Source organism: Lithobates pipiens, unplaced genomic scaffold, assembly GCF_037356315.1.
Source record: "Lithobates pipiens isolate NorthernLeopardFrog02 unplaced genomic scaffold, aLitPip1_a1.2 Scaffold_16, whole genome shotgun sequence".
Classification (NCBI taxonomy): Eukaryota; Metazoa; Chordata; class Amphibia; order Anura; family Ranidae; genus Lithobates; species Lithobates pipiens.
The window spans coordinates 562,984,272-563,010,407 of NW_027507748.1; the positions used below are offsets into that span (position 1 = coordinate 562,984,272).

Genomic DNA, 26,136 nt, shown 5'->3' on the forward strand with positions numbered 1-26,136 from the left:
GAAGATTTCCCCTCTATTACGGTCCCGGGGTCGACCCCAAATTTGGGATTTTCCTTTTGTTTTTAAACAGAAGAAAATTTTATTTGAACACGTTGAAGCATACACATTCCATAAACACTCACAAAAGAATGTAAAGTTGTTATGTACAAAAACAGTCAATTACGTACAGACGTCAGCTCACTGAAGAGAACATACAACTCCACCTAGTGGCTGGAAACAGAAATTACAGTACCAGTAGAGCACCACTATGGCACATTCCAAAGTCAGTAAGTAGTAACAAAGGCATTCTACCCCATATCCTATCAATAATCAGGTCTACTGGACATCAAGCCAACCACCCCCCCCCCCCCCACCAAACCCTCTCAAATTTAGTGGGCATCCACTGTGCTGGTAAATAACCCATTTATATCTTAACCAGATTAGTCCTGGAAGGATTTTCCTCCTTAATGACCAGGTCATTTTTTGCAATACGGCACTGCGTCACTTTAACTGACAATTGCGCAGTCATGCCATGTCATTGTACCCAAACAAAATTGATGTCCTTTTTTCCCCACAAATGGAGCTTTCTTTTGGTGGTATTTGATCACCTCTGCGTTTTTTATTATATTGCGCTATAAACAAACAATGAGCGACAATTTTTTAACTTTTTGCTATAACACATATCCAAAAATAAATACAAAAAAAAAGGTATTTATCAATTTAGGCTGATATACATTCTTCTACATATTTTTGGTAAAAATACAATCGCAATAGCCGTATATTGATTGGTTTGCGCAAAAGTTATAGTTTCTACAAAATAGGGGATAGATTTATGGCATTTTTATTATTTACATTTTTTTTTTTTACAAGTAATGGCAGCGATCTGCGATTTTTAGAGGGACTGCGACATTGCAGCGGACAGATCGGACGCTTTTGGCACTTTTTTGGGACCATTGACATTTATACAGCAATAAATAGCCACTGATTACTGTGTAAATGTCACTGTCAGGGAAGTGGTTAACACTAAGGGGTGATCAATGGGTTAAAGGTTAAATGTGTTCCCTAGGTGTGTTCTAACTGTAGGAGAGATGGGCTGCCAGGGACATGACAGAAATCACTGTTCCCAAACCCCTACAAAATTCAATCTATGGATGGCCACCTCTAGTACCGTTTCCCCTAAAATAAGACCTAGCGTGATTGTCGGTGTTGGCTGCAATATAAGCCCTACCACCCAAATAAGTCCTACTCTGTTTCCTCAAAAATAAGCCCTACCCTGAAAAGAAGACCTACAAGGACTTTAACTAGGGCTTATTTGGGGGGTAGGGCTTTTATTGCAGCTATCACCGACAATCACACTAGGTCTTATTTTAGGGGAAACAGGGTAGCAGTAGTGTACATCTGCTGACTTAATGATAGCAAACAAACACTTGCGCATTAGTGTGATGACCGGGTGGTCTATGACTCAAGGGATAGGGGGTTATTTACGAAAGGCAAATCCACTTTGCACTGTAAGTGCACTTGGAAGTGCAGTCTCTCTAAATCTAAGGGGTAGATCTGAAATGAGTGGAAGCTCTACCGATTTTATCATCCAATCATGTGCAAGCTAAAATGCTGTTTTTTTATTTCCCTTGCATGTCCCCCTCAGATCTGCAGCAAATTTACTTTCAAGTGCACTTGCAGTGCAAAGTGGATTTCCCTTTAGTAAATAACCTCCATGGTGTCTCTGGCTTTGCTGCCCTCCAGGATAGGGGATGTCCTAATAGTCACAAAAAAAGATAAAAAGAAGAGGGCGCACCAGCCTTGTGCATTATCCCAAGATAATATATTAATAAAAAAACAATAAAAAAAAACTACTCAAAAACGTGGAAAATGATTGCTTGTAAAAGCCACCTGTTTGTGTCAATGAGTCTTGGAACTGACAGTCTCCAGATAGCAAAGGGGAGGACATCAGGACCACTGCTGTCTGATGCTTTTCGAAGGAGTACCTTTTTCCTCAGAGCCTACATACTCTGACTTTGGCAATCACAAAAAGACAAGCTCAGACAATAAGTACTAGTTATTTTTCCTGGTATTGGCTACTTGACTTCAGGGAATTATATAAGTACAGCCCAGTATAATAGTGGAGTGAGCTCAGAAACGCCACCTAATTAGTCTGAGGCTACAATGTAACCTTGTAATCCAACCTACAAGTCACAATCTGAACAATACTTGAGGGGGTACTGAAGGAGTAAATGCCTGCAGCACCTCCTGTTCAACATTTCATCATGTAACAATTAGAATGCCAAATACATTTTCTAACCAAGTGCACATGTCATTCTCTACTGGGAAAGATATCTTCCTCAATACAAGATATGTCAGAGGTGTCTCTGCAACCTCTGACGGGTAATTGGCTCTACAACTTGTATTTCAGTGCCAGTCGCAATAATATCATTTAAAGTTCTCTTGACAGAAAAAGGGTACAAGACTTCCACCCACTCAATGTTCCCCGAATCAATACTAATTGGAATAAGCCATCCTTCTGTAGTACGCAGACAAAATATTAAGGTGATGGCAAATAAAAAAAAAGGTATTTTCACTTTTCATAAATATGTTTTCCTTGGGGGGGAAAAAAAAGGTAATGCGATTTTCTTAGATGAAGGTAAGAGCTGAAATATTATATGATGCAGAACAGCCCAGGGCCCTCATCTAGTGTGGGCACAAATGGCATTTCCCATGCAGAGATATTGATCTGTATGGTAAGGGCATTTTCACTGACACTTGTTTAAACTGCAGGCAACATTGTATCGGCTTGTTTTTCATAGGAATCAATATTGTCTATACCGGCATCTTTTAAAGTTGCAGTCATCACAGTGAGTAAAATAGTATAGAAGACACTAGTATAGAAGATATGTGTATATTAATATTTTATAGACAATTGGATATTTGCTTCCCAGGGATTATTACTAATTGCACAGGGTATTAAAGGTTTTAAAAAGAAGAAAAAATTGATCCAAAAAAAAAAAATTCAAATATATATTTTTTTAACATTGGGGTTGTTTGAAGAACATTTATACACAATTGCAGGGTATGTAAAACCTAACACAAGTCTCTCTTTTTTGTTTCCTTTGGTCTGTCTACCAAAAAAAAAAAGAGTTGTTATAGCTGTTTAGTAAGTGCAAAAAAGACCCCAAAAGAAGCCTTATCACCTAATGACTTCCTGTGCTACGTTCCTAGTATACAGTCCCTTGCAAAAGTATTCACCCCACCTTGGCTTTTTACCTATTTTATTACATTACAGCTTTTAGTTCAATGTTTTTTTTAATCTGAAATATATGTGATGGCTCAGAACACAATAGTCTAAGTTGGTAAGTAAAATTAGAAAAATATATATATAAAACTATTTTTCAGAAATACAATAACGATAATTGGCATGTGCGTATGTATTCACCCCCTTTGTTATGAAGCCCATAAAAAGCTCTGGTGCAACCAATTACCTTCGGAAGTCACATAATTAGTGAAATGATCTCCACCTGTGTGCAATCTAAGTGTCACATGATCTGTCATAGCATATACACACCTTTTTGAAAGGCCCCAGAGGCTGCAATACCTAAGTAAGGGGCACCACTAACCAAACACTGGCATGAAGACCAAGGAACTCTCCAAACAAGTAAGGGACAATGTTGTTGAGAAGTACAAGTCAGTGTTAGGTTATAAAAAATATCCAAATCTTTGATGATCCCTAGAAGCACCATCAAATCTATCATAACCAAATGGAAAGAACATGGCACAACAGCAAACCTGCCAAGAGACGGCTGCACACCAAAACTCATGGACTGGGCAAGAAGGGCATTAATCAGAGAGGCAGCACAGAGACCTAAGGTAACCCTGGAGGAGCTGCAGAGTTCCACAGCAGAGACTGGAGTATCTGTACATAGGACGATAATAAGCCATATGCTCCATAGAGTTGGGCTTTATGGCAGAGTGGCCAGAAGAAAGCCATTACTTTCAGCAAAAAACAAAATGGCCCGTTTTGAGTTTGTGAAAAGGCATGTGGGAGACTCCCAAAATGTATGGAGGAAGGTGCTCTGGTCTGATGAGACTAAAATTAAACTTTTTGGCCATCAAAGAAAACGTGTGTGTGTGATTTGAGGCTAGGACGGAGGTTCACCTTCCAGCAGGACAATGAACCCAAACACATTGCTAAAGCAACACTTGAGTGGTTTAAGGGGAAACATGTAAATGTGTTGGAATGGCCTAGTCAAAGCCCAGACCTCAATCCAATGGAAAATCTGTGGTCAGACTTAAAGATTGCTGTTCACATACACAAACTATCCAACTTGAAGTAGCTGAAGCAGTTTTGCATGGAGGAATGGGCAAAAATTCCAGTGGTAAGATGTGGCAAGCTCATAGAGACTTTCCAAAGCGACTTGGAGCTGTGATAGCCACAAAAGGTGTCTCTACAAAGTATTGACTTTAGGGGGGTGAAAAGTTGTGCACATTGACCTTTTTTGTTTTTTTGTCCTATTTGTTTGTTTGTGTCACAATAAACCAAATAAAAAATCTTCAAAGTTGTGGGCATGTTCTGTAAATTAAATGATTCAAATGCTCAAACAATCCATGTTAATTACAGGTTGTGAGGCAACAAAACATGCCGGGGGGGGGGGGGGGGGGGGTGAATACATTTGCAAGGCACTGTATATAATGCAGTTCAGAGTATATAGTGCAGTCCATGTATTATATATATAATGCAGTTCAGACTATATAGTGCAGACTGTATAGTATATATAATGCAGTTCAGAGTATATAGTGCAGACCGTATAGTATATATAATGCAGTTCAGGGTATATAATGCAGTCTGTATAGTAACGTTTACCTCTATGTTGTGGAGAAGAGGAGAGAGGGAGTTATTTGTAGTCCTGCCCTATGGTGACAACGCTGCTTCTAAATACAGTATGGTAATTTAGTATTGTCACCAGGATTACCAGATGAAAATAAAGAAAACCTTTTTCTTCTGGGTTTGCTAGTAATAAATGTATACAAGTCACAGTGTACGAAAAAAAGACCCCGTCCCCTCATTACCAAAATTTAAAGTTGAACTCCAACGATCATATATTTTGTAAACTTACATTAGGCAAATGTAATGCCTTTGATAAAGAAAAGTCAAATATATCTATGCAAGGATCCACAGAACCTTAAAAGGCTGCTTATGTGGATCTTTGCATCTTAAGCTACTGTATATCTGACTATCAGAGGGTCATATACAGTATATTCAGTTAGCCTTCATTTTCTCTACTCTGGTGGAGGTTCCTGGTCTGGTGTGACACCTTTCAAGACCTTTGGGTGGGATATCTCTAGATCAGTGTTTCTCAACTCCAGTCCTCAAGGTGCCCCAACAGGTCATGTTTTCATTATTTTGCACAGGTGAATTGATCAGTTTCACTGCCTTAGAAATTGCCACAGTCGTTTCATCTGAGGGAAATCCTGAAAACATGACCTGTTTGGCGCCTTGAGGACTGGAGTTGAGAAACACTGCTCTAGATATACACAAAGTGTATGGACTCTTATATCATTGCCATTGGGATACTGCATATATTTATGTTTTTTTGTTCTTTTCGCCATTTTTTGTCCTGTAGTGGTCACATTTTTGTTCTATGCCTTATCCTTTTATTAGTGCAACACAGTGGATTTACATGCTTATACTATAATCAAAATATCTGTGTTAAAGTGGTTGTAAACCCTTACAAACCACTTTGACCTACAGATAAGCCTAGATTAAGGCTTACCTGTAGGTCCAAGAAATATCTCCTAAACCGTATAGGTTGAAATCCCTGAGTGGGGATCCTGGATGGACTTATTATTTTTGTTTAATAAAAGTGTGCCAACAAGCCCTTAAATGGCAGAAATGGTGTGTTTTTTGCTCACTGGTAATCTCTACACTAAAGCTAATTAACGAAACATCACAATAATAACCACAAGAGGCACTCACTTTGGCGTGACCACCATTCATAGAAGCATTCTCAATGAATGCAAAACTTTCTGGTGTGAAAGCTAGATATATTGTTCGAAATTTCTTCTTTCAAGAAAAATGTTCCATCTCACTCCTTCAAATTTCCACATCACTATAGTCAAAAATAAATGATGATTTGACTCCATTAATGATTAGAAAGTTGAACAAAATGTCTTAAAACCCCAAAATTTGAATGGTTTTCAACTAGTGTATAAGCCAGTTTAAAGTGGTTGTAAACCCTCCCCCACAACTTTGTCCCATCTAAATCAGCATAAAAAACCCTAATGAACACTGCTTGTAGATATCTCCTTACTTGCTTAGTATTGTTGTAATCCTTGTTGTTCTGTGGAATGAAGTCACTGAGCATGCCCAGATCTCCCCTCATTTAAGGCACACTCTCTATGTGTTATCTATCTGTTATCAGGACTTCCTAAGGCATAGCTCTGAACTCTGCTAATCACTCAGAGCTTCCTCCTACACAACATGTGACCATGTGACCTCACATACAGTCTAAACTTGTTTCCCTTTGTCAGATTTATCAGCTTCAGCTGATAAGACTGCAGTAATGGCCATTAGACATCTGCATAAGTAAATACTATGAAATAAACAAGTAAGCTATGAACAGGGAAGCAGGGTTACCATAGAAACGTTGGATTGAGAAGGAGGCTTGGTTAACAGTACAGGAAGTGCTCACTGTAAGGGCAGACATACACTCCACTGCGGACTCAGAAAACAATACTTAATATGGTGCTGCCTAACCCCTGGAAACAAGTTTTCTAAAGTTTCTTTAAACAGTAAGTAATATGCGATTTGGGCTGGATTACACTGGGTATAGTCTGATAATGACTTATTATAATGGACTAAATGAAAAGAAGCATCAGAGTGGGATAGTTTACTTCCTCTTTAACTGTTCTATCTCTAATTGTAAGTTCAGAGGTGTCAATAAATGCTAAACAATTGTCACATGATCATTCCAACCTTATATCTGAGCCCTCTGTGATGTTGTTGAACATCACCTATCTTACTAAGCTTGGGGAGAGAACTGATTGACCATGGTGGACTTTCTATCTACGCATTGTTTTTTCTCCAAGGATTAGCTGGTGCTACCAATGTCATACTATTACCCTGCTCCTCTAAGTTAACATAAACTCAGACACGTTGCCTATGGGAGCTTACAGGTTCTGGAAAGAGCTTTCCAAAGAACATGCAACATGTTCTGGAAATACCTCCTGTTTTGAGCAGGCATTTCTGGCCTACGTCTAGTGTCTAGTACAAACGTAACAGTCTAGTTAGTCAGATTTAAATGAATACATATTTGTGCCTAATCCTAAACCTCAGCAGACGGGAAGAACTTACAAATGTGTATATGAAGTACAGTCATGAAACCAGTGTTAATTTCTTCGAAACTTAACACTGCTTGAAACATTATACCCCAGAATAATGCACTTTAGTCCTACAACATTGATTATAGAGAAGTGGGAATGAAATAAAAAGCAAAGTAAAATAAAATTCAAAGCAAAGGGCACTAAATCAAGACAAATGCTGATTGTTCTATTATGTTGGCCCTACAATCAGAATAGTTGTACAGCAAGATGTGTTCAGGCAATGCGGCTTGTTGCTCAAGAACATGTAGAGTAAAGAAGCATAAATATTTAATGAGGTTTTATAGAATATAAAATAAACTTGGACTCACTGAAGTCAATTTAGAGTCTACCAGTGTTTTAACCCTAATGCTCTCTCAAGTGAACCACAAGTTTTCACAATCTTTTTTGTAATGCAGCGGGTGATCTCAGTGGTATAGCCTCTTCAGATAATAAAATTACTGTTGATTAGTTGACTTCTCACTTGTAGTAAAGCCGTCTACACTGGGGGTACTAAAGAGGAGTCGGAACCTTTGGTCTGTAAACATTCTGATTCCCCTTTTCTGTTACACTTAATCTACAAGAAGGGAGGGGAAAATAAATACTGTATATTGCCAACAGACAGTGATGGCAATAAAAAAGCCAATAACATCACTAAATAAGCCATCACTGATCTCCATAGCAGCAGGCATCATGGAGCAGTTCATCTTCAAAATTCACAGCAGAAGCACTCAAGTTGCTTTTTTAGTAACTCACTTTCCCATGTCCCCCCTTCCCAAAAGTTAGGTGGAACTCCACTAGCCTTCTAATGTAAACACAGAGCATGTGCTGGCCTGGAAGGCTGCCAGTTCAATGCTTATAGATGGAGTAGAATGAACTAAAGCGGATAGAAGAGTCTGCTGTAGTGCTGCTATGAACTTTTAGCATGATTTACTCCACATTGCCTTCAGTTACAGAGATCAGTGAGGGCTTGTTTTAAAGTGAATTTACTTTTACTGCTAAGAATATGTAAATACTTGAATGTCCATAGCCTGACCACAGGTTTACTTTGAATTTAATCTTTGCATGTTCCCATCCTTTATATTGCATTCTACATAATACAAATTAATAATTTATGACTGGAACAGGGAAAGTGAAAATCCCTTATATGAATGTGGTATGTGTAGATTCAGAAGCTCAAGAGTTTGCTGTTGGAATATTTGAGAGATATAAACAAAAAACAAATGTTTGGTTATTTAGACCCCTTTCACATTGGGCAGTTTTCAGGCACTTTAGTGCTGGAAATAGCCTCTGCTAAGCACCTGAAACCTCCTCCTATTCATTCAAGTGTGACTTTTCACACTGGGGTGGTGCGCTTGTGGGACTTTCCAAAAAGTCCTGCAAGCAGCATCTTTGGGGCAGTTTGGGAGCACTGTATTTAGTATTTAACCACTTGGGATCCGCGCTATTGCAAAATGACGGCAATAGCGCGGACCCACATTTCCGGGACTACGTCTATTGACGTAGTCCCGGTTACGAGCGGCCTGCGCGCCCCCTGAGGGGCGCGCGCGGCGCACTCTGTGATCGGCGAGTCCGTGAGACTCGCCTGATCACCGATCCGTGTAAGGGGTCGATCCCGACCCCTTATCACGTGATCAGCTGTCAGCCAATGACAGCTGATCATGTGATAAAACGGAGCCGGTAATCGGCTAGTATTCCTCCTCGCGCTGACAGCGCGAGGAGAAAAAAAAAAGCCGATCGCCGGCGGCCGTGTTCGGGACATCAGTCCCGATCACGGCCAGCAATTTAAACGGACACCTGCCCCCTGCCAGTGCCCACCTGCCACCCGCAGTGCCATCCTGAAATAAAGTAAGTGCCCCCCTGTCAGTGCCACCCAGCAGTGCCCATAGTGCCCACAGTGCCACCCAGCAGTGCCCACAGTGCCACCCAGCAGTGCCCACAGTGCCACCCAGCAGTGCCACCCACAGTGCCACCCAAAATCTGCCTCAAAGGTGCTGCACCCCAGTGCCGCCCATCAGTGCCCAGCAGTGCCGCCCATCAGTGCCCAGCAGTGCCGCCCATCAGTGCCCAGCAGTGCCACCTATCAGAGCCACCTATCAGTGCCACCTATCAGTGCCCATCAGTCCCATCTATCTGTGGTACCTATCAGTGCCCATCCGTGCCACCCATCCGTGCCACTTATCCGTGCCACCCATCCGTGCCATCTTATCTGTGCCCATCTTTGCCCATCAGTGCCGCCTTATCTGTGCCCATCGGTGCCGCCTTATCTGTGCCTATTAGTGCCGCCTTAACTATGCCTATCAGTGCCCACCAGTGCAGCCTATCAGTGCCCACCAATGCAGCCCATCAGTGCCCACCAATGCAGCCCATCAGTGCCGCCTAATCAGCGCACTTCAATGAAGGAGAAAAATGACCCGTTTGCAAAATTTTATAACAAACTATTAAAACATGATTTTTTTTTTTTTGCATCTTTTTTTGTTTGTTTAGCAAAAAATAAAACTCCGAGCTGTAACTAAATACCACCAAAAGAAAGCTCTATTTGTGGGAAAAAAATGATAAAAATTTCATTTGGGTACAGTGTTGTATGACCGCGTAATTGTCACTCAAAGTGCATCAGCGCTGAAAGCTGAAAATTGGTCTGGGACTGAGGGGGGTTTAAGTGCCCAGTAAGCAAGTGGTTAATGGGCAGCGCTTTCAAAGGGCCTGAAAAGCATTTGAGAAGTGCCACAACACAGGAGTTTTTAACCTCTTCTTTGGGGTTAAAAGCTCCCCAGTAGCGGCCAAAAAAGAGCCACTAAAACGAGCAGCGCTTTAGCGCTTATGGGGCCCCAATGTGAAAGGGGTCTTGAAGGCATAGTTTACCTTTATCAAACAACTGCCTATGCAGGTAAGGTGTGTCTGTAGATAAAAACAAATCATGCAGCTTTGAGTTGGATAATGCCCTTGCTATGGGTGTAGGCCATTTGCGTACCTGACTAAATACCGTATATACTCGAGTATAAGCCGAGATTTTCAGCCTCTTTTTTGAGGCTGAAAGTGCCCCCCTCGGCTTATACTCGAGTCATCGCTGTCTGCCCGCTCGATCAGCGTGTCGAGCAGACAGACAGCGGCCATTCGATTCAAAAGCCGCGCCTCCGGCTCCGCCTTCGCCTGTGATAGGCGGAACACTGAATTTCCCAGCAGCCTGTGTTCCGCCTATCACGGACATCGTATCATCCTCGTACTACGGACGAGGATGATACGACGTCTGTGATAGGCGGAACACAGGCTGCTGGGAAATTCAGTGTTCCGCCTATCACAGGCGAAGGCGGCGGCGCAGCTTTTGAACTTTACAATGGCCGCCGACGAAGAGGGCACGGGACGGCACGGCACAGGACGGGACGGGACGGGGGCAAGGCAAGGCAAGGCAAGGCAAGGCACGACACGGGACGGGACGGATGCAAGGAGGCAAGGCACGGGACGGAGGCAAGGAGGCAAGGCACGGGACGGAGGCTCGGGACAAAGGTAGGCTGGACACACACACACACACACACACACACACACACACACACACACACACACACGGATGGAGACACACACAGGGATGGATGGATGGATGGATGGAGACACACACACACAGGGATGGATGGATGGATGGATGGAGACACACACACACAGGGATGGATGGATGGATGGACACACACACACAGGGATGGATGGATGGATGGACACACAGGGATGGATGGACGGACACACAGGGATGGACGGACACACAGGGATGGACGGACACACAGGGATGGACGGACACACACACAGGGATGGACAGGCATGTCTCACCCTCGGCTTATACACGAGTCAATAAGTTTGCCAGTTTTTTTGGGGGTAAATTGGGGGCCTCGGCTTATATTCGGGTCGGCCTATACTCGAGTATATACGGTAACTCCCAGAAATATCATCATCCTCACTCTGCCTTGTTGCTAGGATGTTGCTAAGAGACTCCCAGCTGTTACTGTTCAGCCCTGTCATCACAGAAGCAAGCCCTCAAATGCTCAGGGTCTCTTAGCAATGTCCTAGCAACAAGGCAGGACGGGATGAGGCCATCTCTGGGAGTTTTTCAGCCCATTAACCTGAAGTTTAGCATTTTTGTTTTGTCATACAACACCAAGCACATTAGTTATTTGTATAGGCGTGTTATCTGCAGACATCTTCTTCTTGAAAACTCTTTGCAGTGCCTTCTTCATAGCCACCGGATACTGTTGTGAGCAGCTCACCCGCCTTCTTCTACCCTCTCGGCCATTCACAAAACATAGACTACTATTCTCCCACATTCCATTTCATTCTGTGAATGGAGGTGGAACAATTGTATGCCAAGTCGTCCATCGTCAATTCACAGAATGTGATGTATTGTGGGAGTGTAGTAAGATGGGTTCTGCAAATGGCAGCACAACTTTTCTCAGTAGCAGCTTCCGCTCTTAATTCTCACAGCACTGGAAGATGGTAACTATGAAAGAGTTGCTGCAGGGAAGAGTTTTAGATAATTTGTTTGGTGCTGTATTCGCCACCCGCCCCACCCCCCATTAAAATAAGATTTTAAATTGAACTTCAGCTTTAACTCTTATACCAGTTTTGATTGAAATGATCCGGTCATACCAGTCCAACAGAAATCTTATATCACAGTTTATTTATTTATAAGGTATTTTTATAGTGCCATCAATTTATGCAGTGCTTCACATATATATTGCACATCAGTTCCTACCCTCAAGGAGCTTACAATCCAAGGTCCCTAACTCCCATTCATACACAAACACACACACACACGCACACACTAGGGCCAAGTTATGACAGGATCCAATTAACCTACCAGCTTGTCATTGGAGTGTGTGAGGAAACCAGAGTACCCGGAGGAAACAAACACAGGCACAAGCAGAACATGCAAATTCCAGGCAGGTAGTGTCCTGGTTTAGGTTATATTCTGGCAGGATGAATATGCCATATAGCTTTTGTGACTTCATTGATGAAGTCTCTATACCTAGGATTCCGTGCTCTATCTACCCTCCATTACTATTACAGGGAAGTGTCAGTCTCCCTGTGACATAAAGTATAAGGCTCTACTGTATGGCTGTAGGTTGGACAGAACAAGCACAAATGCCAACAAAGAGATCTCACTACTAAAGTCCTTAAAATATATGAGTTGCAGGTCAATGATTCAATCCACCATCATCTCTCTCATAGGCATGTGCACAGGGTGTGCTGGGTGTGCCCGGGCGATGCAAATCTCTCTTGCTGAATGCCCTTACCACCTGTGGCAGCTGAGGTTACAGAGAAAGGGACTGGGGAATCTCTGTCCTCAGTCCCTTTCTCTGCTATTTCACAAAATCCCCTCAATGGGTTTCCTAACAAAGGGCAAATAAAAAAAAATTAGTAAAAAAAAAATTTGTAAATTTTTTTTTTTTAAAACAAAAAAACTACTGACACCAATCTCATCCATACTGACAGCAGCCACTGCTTATGTGTGTTTGAGCTTTGGAGTGCATACCCTAATGCAAAAGGCTACACGCACCTATGATCTCTCCAAATTGTATTTACGCCCCCTTGCCTTTAAGGAGCTTACAATCTAAGGTCCCTAACTCACAATCATACATACATGTACCAGGACCAATTTAGACAGGATCCAAGTAACCCACACAGGTAGAACAAGCAAACCCAATACAGGTAGTGTTGTGGTTGGGATTCAAAACAGCAACCCAAGTGTTGCTAGGCACAAGTGCTAACCACTTAGCTTCTGTGCTACCCATTGCCAAAAAATCATCCTTTCCTTTTCCTGTGTCTGCCTGAGCTTAATAGCAATGAGAATGACAAATACAGCCCTGCACAGGAAATGATTATCCTTTATGCAGTTACAGCTGTGCATACAATATCCAAGAGCAGCGGCAGTAACAGCGTCACAATGCTCTTTTCCTTTATCAGGACAACACGCTGCCATTACCGGCAATATTTCAGCTCTACATGAGTATTTATGAAAGTATATGCTTGACTTGTAAAGACCCAATGAGGCTGAAGTGTTGTCTATTACGCCTGCATCCCTTTTCCTATTATTAGGCCTCATAGCTTATTTTATATCATTTAATTCTGTCTACAGTTTCAGGTATTATTAGTGCAATAATACCCCTGTACTTACCCACACACCCTTTTATCTGATGTATTATTACAAAGATGTTAAAGGACCCTAAATCCTTTAACAGAGGGAAGTCTTAAACACTCTTTAGTAAGTTTATTCATTGTGCTCTTATTCCTCCATTCCCTGCTCTCAGATGTACACAACAGAAATAGGAGAAATGCTCCCAGGTTAGAGCAGATAAAGGAAAAATGAAGTGGTAAAGAGAGAGAGAGCGAGAGAGTTCTGCAAGTACACAGTGTACGTGGGATAGAGTCGTTTAATCTTAATTCAGATCTGTCTACATTATTTCCATGTGTGAACATTATAAATCTTCAGGAGTAAATATAAGACGTTTAATCACAGCTATATTGATGGGTACCTAGCAAAAGATAAAAAAAATTCAGATCTGCTGAGAAAGATTGCACACAATATCATGCAGTATGGGAATAAAAGATTTAGGTTCGATCCACATCTATGCATCTTGCTTTTCATTGTTTCTGCAATGCTTTTTGATCTGCATTCCACGTTTTTTTTACCGCATTTTTCTTTTTTCTTTTTTTGTTTGTTGTTGGGCAGATTTAAAAACACAAATCTCGATAAAAATACAATACATGCTTTTCTGCAGCTTTTTCAGTGAAGTCTATTGAAGCAAAAAAACACAATTTTGCGTTTAACGACTTAAGGACAGGAAATATTTTCCCCTTAATGACCAGCCCATTTTTTGCGATACAGCACTGCTTCGCTTTAACTGACAATTGCGACGTTGTACCCAAACAAAATTGACATTCTTTTTTTCCCACAAATAGAGCTTTCTTTTGGTGGTATTTGATCACCTCTGCGGTTTTTATTTTCTGCGCTATAAACAAAAAAAAGTGACAATTAAAAAAAAAAAAAACAAGAACGATTTTTTATTTGCAATTAGCATATATTGATTGGTTTGCGCAAAACTTATAGCGTCTACAAAAAAGGGGATAGAGTTATGGCATTTTATTTATTTATTTATTTTTTACTAGTAATGGCAGCGATCTGCAATATTTAGCACGACATTACAGTGGACAGATCAGAAACTTTTGACACTTTTTTGGGACCATTGACATTTATACACCGATCAATCGGGTTAAGTGTTCCCTAGGGAGGGGTTTATAACTGTGTGGGGAGTGTACTGACTGGAAGAAGAGAGAGATCGCTGTTTATGATCACTAGGAACAGCAGATCTCTCTCTACTCCCCTGTCAGAATGGGGATTTGTTTAGTAACGTTGACAGATCCCCGTTCTGGCTATCTGAGGAGCGAGCAAGCAACGTGCATCAGAGCCGCTGTCAAGCAGTGGGTGGCCCCCTATCTCTCTTTAAGCTTCTGTCGTACACCTATGGCAATTCGCGCAACCGCGCTAAACCTTCCGCAGTATAATATCGACGACTGGTTGGCAAGTGGTTAAAATAAGTCACCGGCCTTTACCAAAAACGCAGAGGCACAAAAATGCATTGATGTGAATGTGTTCCATAGGAATCCATATTTTTTTTTAAAAATGTCCTGCATTTCTGCACAAAGCATGAAAAAAATATATATATATTACATATAATTTACTGTCAATGTATTTTTGATGCAGAAAAAAAATGCACTGGACTGCATCTGGTGTGAACTGGCCCCAAGAGTATATTCACACCACATGTGTTACTGCATGCATGTTGTGTTGCATTTTTTGAAACACACTGTAGTGCATTGATGTGCTTGCATTTTTTATTTATTTTTGGAATATACTGCAGGACCATTCAAAAACCGCAGCAGGCGGCCGGCTTTGAAGCTGCAAGAAATCTGAGCCGGCAGCCCACAGTAAACATACTAGGGACCTGAAGACTGGCAAGAAGCAGCTCTGTTTTTTTCCCCTAGGCCTATTTTCACCTGGTGATCTGCCAGTAACAAATTTTCTGTCCTAGGTGAAAAAGCTCACCCTACTGTGTCAGAACAACACTTTCAATTGTATAATTAGAGGTCCTCTATGGTTAAAAATTAAAATAATATTTTCATTTCCACATTGTGTTTCAATTATTTCCATCCTACTCCTAATAATCTGGACAATCTTGAAGTTTGTAAACTTACTTAGTGAATATCCCCACACACTTCCCTGAATTCTGTGGCGCTTCGCTATGTCCTGTGAGTAGGCACTACAGTGTTACACATTTCACAGAGTCTGCCTTCTGGACTACAGAGGTGCTGAGAGGAGTCTCAGGAGTCAGTACAAGACTCGTTGCTTGCAGGCAGCAAGGTACCATGGGATATTTAGTCCTTAGAAATGGAAAGTAAGTACAGACACTGTGTTGGAATCAGGATGACATTACCACACAGACTTTTTACGAAAATAAATGTTTGAGTGGCTTGGTGACGCAAGGCAGTTTCTCAGAGTTGTACACTTTGCGGATCAGAGTTCTAAACTTTCTTACCAACTAGCTTGGGAGGTGGATCTGGGGGAGACTATAGATGAGGACATTTAGTTCCAGTGGTCAACCATGGTGCACAAGGGAATTTTAAATACTTCCCTGGTGGAGATGAATTACAAGGTATTGTCACAATGGTACCTTGTTCTGACATGGTTAGCAAAAATGTATCCGAATGCAGCCAAGAGTGAAGCATGCTCCACATTTGGTGGACATACCCAAAAGTATAATGGTATTGGACAAGAAAAATACATTTGGTATATTCGGTGACTGGATTGAATAATCCTAAAAATGTTGAGACGGCACTATTTTTCGATGTATTGAGTGAGTTACCTAGAAATTTCAGGATTCCCACCTTCTAGCTCAGCTCATCATAACTCGAGCATGGAAAACTCCTGTGATAAATCTAGCATTAGTGAAATGCAAAATCTCCTGGATCATGATAGATGAAAAATTTGCTAGCATCCTTCGTGACCAACAACACAGATTCGAAAAGGTCAAGAACCCCTGAATTAGATATCTTCAGTCCCCATAGGGGGTGAGGTAGAAGGGGGGGAGGGGTGGTGGTCTGAAGCATGGGGATTGGTGGTAAATCTTCTTCCTCCTTTTCCTTCTTATCCTTTTCTTTATTTTAACCTCTTCCATAATCTCAAATTTTGACATGAATATTTTTTTTTCTGTACATTTAAGAGTGGGCTTCAAGGTTGCTCTTAGCCTGGTTCACACTCGGAAATGTGGTGTTCTTTGAATTAGCTTAGGCAAATTTGGTCCATGTAGAATTTATTTTGCAGGACTTCCCACTTCCATCCCTTTTTCAGCTGCAGGCATCATTCAGATATCCCCACGTAAAGCCCAGGACATCATATAACGTACTGCGGATGGAAAGTGGTGGTTCAACAGTGATAAGTGAAAACGAAAGTGGTTTCAAGCCCTTACATATACCCAGTAACGTGACTGTGTATCTTCAGCTGTCTTTCCCATACATCTATTCAAAGTGCAGACTTAACATCTCTCAGCTCTGAAAAGCAGGGGGCGGGGAGCTGAAGTTACATCCGTGAGATGAGCTCTGGGAGCTGATTGGAAGGAAGGGAAGCACCTCCTTCACACAGCACAAAGGAACAGAGCTGAGTCTGTCAGTCACAGACTATGACCTCCCCTGTCACCATTTTCTTCTGGTGTCAGGAAAACTTGTCAGAAGTGATTCATGCTGATAGCCAGTGGTGGCTGGTGGATTTTTAATTTGGCGGCAATACCAGCACCCCCGCCACCTGGCGGCCCTGTCACTTACCCGATCGTGGCTGTGATCTCCTCTCCTCCTCCCAGAGGTGCGGGGAGCGGCATCCATAGGCGCGGGAAGTGGCCCGGAGGTGTGGGGAGTGGCGTCCATAGGTGTGGGAAGCGGCCCGGAGGTGTGGGGAGTAGCGGCCATAGGTGCGGGGAGCGGCGGCCATAGATACAGGCAGCGACCTGGAGGTGCAGGAAGCAGCCCAGAGGTTCAGGGAGCGGCAGCCATAGGTGCGGGGAGTGGTGGCCATAGGTGCAGGCCAGGGAGTGCCCGGAAGTACGGAAGTGGTGGCCATAGGTGCGGGCAGCGGCCCGGAGTTGCGGGGAACGGGGGCTCAAGTGTCTGCTCCTCCTCACAGCGTACTGTAGGTTCAGGCTGTGATCTCCTTTCCTCCTTCTCTTGGAGGTGCGGGGAGCTGCAGCTTCGAAGTCCGCTCCTCTATCTCCTACAGCCTACTGTTCCTCTTCCACCTAAGTGCTAGGCATCTAATAGGATCGCCTGAAACTTTGACCAATCAGGAAACAGTTCTCACGACCTGCCTCTTGATTGGCGGGGAGGAACTTTAGTGTGAAAATAGCGAAAATTCATTTGCTATAGTCACACAACAGGGTGGGATCGGGATGCAGTGCCCACCCTTTTTTGAAGCCTGTTAGAGCCTCTGGCTCTGATCGTATGCTTCAGAAATCCATACCCCCCCGCCATTGGAATCCATGCACCCGTATGTAGATCAGGGGGCCAGACGCATGGGTGGGGTGCCACTGCTAGTTGCAGAGGAATGAGGCAGTAGACAGAAATAGACAAAAAAGACACTTCGTACTCTGGATTGAGGCAAGCACACATTATAGAGGGAGGAGCTTTGTTCATATATCATGTCTATATGTTTTTTGGGTGCCATTTAGAATGAATGGCCGCATGCTGCAATGCACATATACCATGATATACTGTATGTTTTTTTTCTCAGGTATGGTAGGGATTTTGGGTGACACCCTGGCTGGTTCTTGGGGAATATAAGGATTGACAAAATGGGAGAATTCTAGTGCACAGGATTTATGCTGCAGTGAAAATTAGTTGGCATGTCCCTTCTCTTTTTTTTTTTTATGTTGACATTCCGTATTTGGAATTTTATAAGAGACTGTATATGTTACATGAGATGTGTAGCGTAATACATCATGCACTGAATGTGAGGTTGTTGCTAAGATACTAGAAGAATCATATACAAATTCTCCGATCCTCGCTAACCAAGCTCGCTCTGCAGAAGATGACACACACACCAGACGGTTGGAGAATTCCCCTTTTATCAAGTGTTGAGTATGAATACATTGGACAAGCCTAACTGGGGATGACCCGGAGAGGTATGTCTGAAGATCTGGGAGGAGGGAGCAGGATCTAGAGCAACAGCAGCTGCTATGGCAACAGGTTAGTTTAAATATTTAACTCATGCACATCCAGTGGGAAATAAAACAGTTAGTACTGGTACTGAGGTGGGGAAGGCAAAGGTTGTATATATATCCATGCCTTTAACATGTGGAGATTAGATTTTAACAGGTGTCATTGGGTTTGGAATAGACCGACTGTAGTTTTGTCAGTGGGGGTTCCTTCAATGTTAGGTACTTAGTATTTACTGTTGTATTGGGAAGATCGCTATAGTGCTGCCGGCTTATTTAAAAAAGCCATATGTATATGAGTAATGATGAAACATTAAATGTCATAATGAACTCCTTGTATTGCTACGGTGGGATTCAAGGGTATATATGCTTGTTAAAAAAATATTGTAAGAGTTGCAGGGGTGGGGAACTGCAGTCCTCCAGTTGTTGATCAACTACAAGTCCCATCATGGCTCTGCCTCTTTAAACCATGGGTGTAACTGTCAGTTTTGTAATGCCTCATGGGGCTTGTAGTTCCACAACAGCTGGACGGCCACAGTTGCCCACCCCTGGTTTTGAGTCTGGGTACCTTGGAGTCTGGGTACTCAGGGGTTTGGAGCACTTGGGTACCTTGAGTCCATTAACATAAACTATGGTGTATTTCCCCTGCCTGGGAAGCCCTGGAGTACAGCTGCCATAGACATGTATGGCTGTGTACAGCTGTAAATGGGTATATGCTGACACTAGTGAAAGCACTTGTATAGCATACAGGCATAATTGAAGAATAGAAAATTTGCTATATGAGTGTACTGTATGTGCATGTACAACTGTGTACCCAAGTACAGCCATGCACATCCATTCATTTCAGCTCTTTTAGTAAATAATAAATGATATAGAACTACCTAAAAACATAGCCTATATAAAATTGCATATATATATATATATATATAATTAAGTAGATATATAAATAAATTATAGTCTATAGACATTTTTATCTATATACATATTACGGAACTATCAGTAACTATTTATTGTTATTTAAAAACATGATTACCTGGATAACAATCCACATGTTGGGGTTCATTCGTAAAGTATAAACACTGGGTTTTGTAAAGGGTTGTGTGCATCAAATGCTTGTCATAAAAGAAATATGGAGGCATCCATTGTTTTTCTTTTTTTTTCTTCTACTGAAATGCTAGTTGCCTGCTTGTTAAGCTAACCCCTTGGGTTCAGTATTATAATACTAGTTGCCTGGCTCTTGTGCTAACCCCCTGGCTTTAGGATTGTAAATCGTTGACAAGTAACGAGTTTGCTGGCAAGGACATTTGACTTTCCTGATCTGCATGCTTGTTTCAGGTTAGTATCTTAGAAAGTGTTGATGCTAGAAGGTCATCATAAAAGCTTCTTCTAGCAATATTCAGAAGAAGGCTAGCAAGGGCCCTTATGACAGGTTTACTTTAAGTGGTAGTAAAGTGCAATTTGTAATCTTGTACCCACAGGTAAGGTAAGCCTATAATAAGGCTTACCTGTAGGTACTGTGAATATCTCCTAAACGTGCACTGTTTAGAAGATAGTCACCGGGGATGCAGCTGGTGACGTGCACTTTGAAGGGACGGCATACTCAGCCATTTATATAGCCGGAGCCCGCAAACCTGGAAAGAAAACCAGGTGAAGATGGAAGCCCTGTCAGTGGAAACAGTGCACTGCTGGAGGGCTTTGTTTTAAAGTAAGTATGCCATAATGTGCTATTATGTGGTGCATACTAGCACTTTATGGTACAAACCGCCTATAGGAATTAATTAAATTTGGGTGTGCTAAAAACATTATGATATGTTAAGAGAACAAACAGGAGCAAATAGGAGAAATTCTTTGTTAGGATTTATATATACCAAACCAGGCATGCCAAACTCAGGTGAAAGAGTGGGTCAGATTAAGAGGACTGAGTCTTCAAGAGGACTGCATTACATCTAATGACGGTTGCACCTACTCAATTGCAGAAAAAGTAACATCATAGTGAAAATGCAACTTATAACATGTAATCACCAAGGAAGGGGCCATAAAACATTTCTTGAAGTATTTTGCTACAAAATGTGAGAGAAATTTAATATCTCTGCTCGAGAATCACTGAGAGCACATTTAATTAATTTATCTTTGAACACATGAGAGCTGCATATGGTTCAATAAGCACTAGTCAGTTTTTAGGCTAGGTTCACATGTGTGCAGGTGGTTCCTGCTGCAGGTCCGCACTTGTTCCTGCAGCTGCTACCACCCCGGCAACATACATAGGAAATCATACCTGCACTGGGAACCCCACCTCACTTGCAGTTCCCATGCGGGCTGCAATTTCTAAAATGCTGAAGGGACATTTTATCTTCATTTCAGGAGGCACGGCAGCTTATTCAAATGGAAGTGTTGCAAAACGCAGTTCGTAGGGCCACATATATGTGAACCTAGCCTTTAATTTAAAAAAAAAATGTATTTGTGTGTTTTTTTCTCCCTGGGGACTCAAAGCACTTAGGAAGTGAAGTGCAATGTGTATCATACAGAGTGCAGGGTTTAGGCGTTTGTAAAACACTAAGTTGCAGGGGTCAGAAGAGTGTAAGACACAGTAGACAGGCTGCAACAAAAAATGACCTACACCCCAAACCAAAATACCCCCCCCCCCCCCACCCTCTGTACATACCTTCCCACCCCTTCCAAAACTTTCTTTCACATGGGCGTACCTATCTGTACTCCTGTGCTAAGGGTTATCTTTGCCCGTATGGGATGCACAGGTGTTCCGTGCCTCTGCATGCATGCAGTTCCATTCATGTTTGTTGGGACACAGTGGCTTCACAGACACAACCACTGGTCCAAATTTGACAACTGTATGGGTGCAAAAGTGGTTCTAAAGCCTTAAGGTCTTTTACCTTCATGCATTCTATGCATAAAGGTAAAAAAAACCTCTGTGCTTTGTGCCCCTCCTGCCCTCCCAATACTTACCAGAGCCTGATTTCAATCCAGCGATGTGCATGAGAGTAGCAGCTTTCTCTGTTCTCTCCCTCCTCACTGTACAGATTGAGAGCAGTGGGAGCCATTTGCTCCCGCTGCTGTCAATCAAATTCTATGACAAGGGGACATGGATGCAAACAAAGTGGTTTGGGGGCAAACTTCCTATGGGGACACCTGCCGAAGAGCCAGGAGAACAGGCAGAGGACCCCAGAAGAACAGGATTGTGGATGCTCTGTGCAAAACCAGAGCACAGAGCAGGTAAGTATACAATATTTGTTATTTCAATGCAAAAAAACCTGACTGAGTTGCTTCATCTCACACGGTCTACTTTATTTTCACATCATAGTTATCACAGGCCAATGACTGACCTTAGTTTGAGCTTCTTAAAGCCTCTGAACATTCCCAGCTACCCAAGAAATAGATAATACAATAAATATAAAATGTTGGCCTATTGAAAACAAGTGTAACACACTGGGTGCTCGTACTTGTCATTATTGCCTTTTGCTATATTGTGGTGCGTAGGCATGGCAACTGATTCTTCTAGTTGTCGACTGGATGAGAACAAAGTGTATGCTGTATTCCAGCTCAATTGGCATAAACCTACCTGCATTAATAATGACACTGGATAATGTTTGTTACACACAGATAAGGAAAGTTTGTTATACTAGTGTTTTCATTGATGATGGAAGCAGTTGTTTAAACATTTTTTAACAAGCACACCCACCTTTCCATTATTATACTTTAATTGCTGTGTTATACCAAGAGCAAGAAATATGTCTGGGGCCTATATGCACAAAACACCATACACTGCACTTCTCCTAAACCAAGCCCTCCTTATGCTAAAATGCTGCTGTGGTAAAGTAGAAAGAACAAAGTACAAAGAAAGAAAAAAAAAAAAAAACAACCTGCAAGACAAAGGCATAATGAGCTAGTATGCATAGCATACTAGCTCATTATGAAATACTTAGCTTAGATAGAAGCCCCAGCAGCAGTCCTGGCACACCGCCATGGCCAGCAACATGTCTCCCGGAGTTATTTCTGGGTATTGCAGGCTTCGGTGCTGTGATTGGCTGGAGCTGTGATGATGTCAATGATGCACACAGGAGACGCCGGTAACAGCACAGCAGCTGAAGAAACGGCACGAGCGAGACGTTTCTTCAGTGGGCATGTGCCGATGACATCGGCACATGCTGATACAGTCAATATCTCTTAAATAGTGCAAGTTTAGGAGATAGTCACTGTACCTACAGGTAAGCCTTATTATAGGCTTACTTGTAGGTAAAAGTGGTGTGTAAGGGTTTACAACCACTTTAAACTAAAGTTTTGCAATAAGAAAGAATTCTTTAGTTGCATACCTTACCTGTAATGAAGTATGCCCTGTGCTGTGCAGGCAGTTGAATCCCATAGAAATCTTCACTGTCAGAGAGAGCACTGTCTTCTCTGATCCTCTTCTTCTTCCACTGTCTCCAAAAAATAACCCGATATTTAGAGAGCCTGGGGACAGGCTGCACATGCTCAGTTTGGTGTGTATTTCTAGAGTTTTTTTTTTTCTTGGGAGGGTGCATGTGATCAGCAAAGGGCCAATCAGCACTGTCCAGCACTGTCCAGACAGAGGATTGAGGAGAATGAAAACTCATCCTACAAGCGTTACTAGAAACTGATAGAAGTCACAAGGCTGCTATATACTTCTGATGAGTAAACGTATTTATCGGTGTATATTTACTAAAATAAATGCATGGTCCTGGGTTTAGTAACACTTTAACTCTGTAGTTATGAACTGTTTTTATTCTTGGGACACTTTCTGACACTACCTTATTTGTTCTATTTTTTATCATATTTTTGGTCTCGTAACATGAAAACAATCAAATATATTTTTTATTACACAATACATGGACTTTGTAACCTTTACAAGTGTTGAAGAATGGGATGATTTTTCTTTTTAACTTGCATTTCACAATTACCAGCTGTGATGAGATGATAATTGTCTTTGATCAGGATGTAACATACTGAGGGATGCCTTTTTATTTCCACCAGTATAATTTCTGCTGACATCAGTTTCCTTTGTTTTGGAATTATTCTCCAGTTCATCAATAAAGCAGTTTAGCCATTTTACAGGACAGTACAGTTTAGCCATTAAAGCTGAAGTTTAGTTAAACATTTTTTTACTCTACGGATTTAGTTATATTACTTACCTGTAATGACGTGCATCCCGCCAAGTGCAGGCTGCTGCACTCTGTAGAAGTTTTCAGTGTTGAACGTCCAGCGCTGTAAGAGTTAACCGCTTCAGGTCCCAAAGCTCAGCTGCACTAAGGGTCAGTTCACCCCAGGTAACACGGTCTGCAAACCTGTGTGATTCCTGTGCAACTTATTGCGGTGCGATTTTCAGCCCAATCATTTGACTGGCAAAACTAGTTCATGCACTACTTTTAAAAAATGCACTGCACCGGATCGCCTGGTACCGCAATCCAGTGCAAGCAAACACACTGCATTTGCGATTTGCACTTAGGCTCCATTCACACTTATACAACTTCAAACTTTGAAGCAACTTTAATATAACTTTGGATGGATGTAACTTGGATACAACTTTGGCTTTGACCAGTGATAATGGGCAACTGTTGCACACAAGTTGCATTGTATAACATTCAGGTATGACTTTCATGCAATTTCTGAATGGAGCCTTAGAGTTTCATTAGAAATACATTGACAGCTGCAGCAGATCGCACACCAAGTGCATTTTGAACAAAGTGCAAGAAACGCACACGAAATGCAGGTTTCCCGTACCACGTTCTGGTGTGAACAAGCCTTAAGACAGAGGCTAACTAGACCCGTCAGGGCCCTGGTGCAGGAAACCATGAAAGACCCCCCTGGTCCCTGACTGGGGCCCTTCCGACTTATCCCGGGATTGCTTACTCCCATTGTGGGAACTTTTATTACAGTCCCACAGCAGACCATCTTCCTGCTTTCTTGGGGTTCCCCCCACGGTGGTGGAACATCAGAGCCCAGTTGCAAGTGGGACCTTTGAGACCCTGGTAGTTCCACTAGTGTGAGTATTTTATTTTTATTTTTGTTGTATTATTTTTTACCATTTTATTTTTTATTATTTTTTTACATATTTGTTAGGACTCCCATTGGCGAGCTTTGGTGACTTATCAGGGGTCTAAACAGACCCCTGATGTCTCACTTTTGAGACAGAGAAAAAGGGACTGAGGACAGAATGAATGAACAGGAATAGCTCTGCACAGAGATTCACATTCATTCATAAACAGAGGCATAGTAAACACAGTATATTCAACTATGATTGAATAAAAAAAAAAAAAGTAATTAAGACAAGGGAGAGGCCAGTAAATTACACATTAACCAGTCTTTTTCCCACTCCCCATCCTGACAGGTGGGGGACCAGGGAAGCACACAAGGGTCAGGGGCAGCCGAACAGTGATAGGGATGTGGTGGGAGTGGCATGTGGATCCATTTCCTTCTTGCAGGCGCTGAATGTCTGCAGGAGGAAGAGGAGGAGAACCGGGCATTCAGCGGCTACATAGAGGGATTTGTTCCTCTACATGCCGTTGCCCCGCCGCCCTTCTATCCAGACATACAGGCTCAAGGGGCCGGGTCGCAATGTGACCCCTGCGATCCCTGTGTGTATGCCCCTGCGTTAAGATAATCCAACAATGACACTCCATTGGGAAAATCTCTTTTACTGCCTATAGCAGTCTGTGAATGTGGCAGATTCTGACCAGTCACAGGAGTCTCCATTTTTCACTGATCTGGTTACAAGCAGTGTAACTATTGAAATAACTTTTCTCAATGGAGGAGAGGGCAGGAGGAGTAGTGTCCCCGCTGGATCTGAGCCTGTTGTTTTTTGGTTTGAGGCTCCTTTAAATATGTAGTCATTGCTATTAACGTGTATGTTAGGACAAAGTTTAAAAATAAGTACAGTACACCTCTGCACTACATGCACATTGCTTTTAAAGACCCTGGAAGGAAAAATACCTATTAATCCTGGCAGAAATGTACTCAGCTTCTAGATTCATTGTTGTAAGTTGATAGAACAGTGTATTTTTTTCTGACATTTGAGGAAATGGTGTCAGCCCTGTCCAGCTATCTTTTCGAAACTATAATATACATATATAAGTGGTTTGTAGTCCAACATAAGAACTGAGATTGCAGATTAGACTCCTTGAGACAACACAGGGAGAACAGGTAACAGGACAGCTGTACATTTCTGACAGGATGAAATTTAATTTTTTAGCACTTATTGAACCAATATAACAAAATGTTTTCAACTGTAAATTTAACAGATTAAAAGGAAGAGAAGTCCATTGTTGGGGTTTATGTACACTTTAAATTACCTTTATATAGAGATTAGGGATGAGCCGAACACCCCCCGGTTCGGTTCACAGCTTCGGGTCTGGTATGGATATTAAGGGTAACCCCGCAACCAAAAAAAAATAAATGGTGTGAAGTTCGCCCAGGCACTATATACTTTGAACAGCAGTATATATACTATACGGCCTGCCCTATATACTCTGAAGAAAATTGGGCCTTAGGTGTTGGTGGTACCAGAACACTGTTACTCTTGTTGGGTGCAGGAATGGGCCCT

At 42.1% G+C, this 26,136-nt stretch overlaps 1 protein-coding gene across 3 annotated transcripts in view; it reads left to right on the plus strand.

The window, feature by feature from the left end:
- The window catches only part of ARHGEF25 (Rho guanine nucleotide exchange factor 25), a 479,971-nt gene that overhangs the window by 253,338 nt on the left and 200,497 nt on the right, over positions 1-26,136 (plus strand). The window contains exon 1 of one of the 3 annotated variants that reach the window (XM_077483626.1): positions 18,415-18,597. The exons of the other annotated variants lie outside the window; for them this stretch is intronic. Coding sequence (XP_077339752.1) covers positions 18,588-18,597 — 10 coding nt within the window. The 5' untranslated portion in view covers positions 18,415-18,587. Of the gene's footprint in view, positions 1-18,414; positions 18,598-26,136 lie in introns of those variants that run through there. 3 annotated transcript variants of the gene reach the window in all.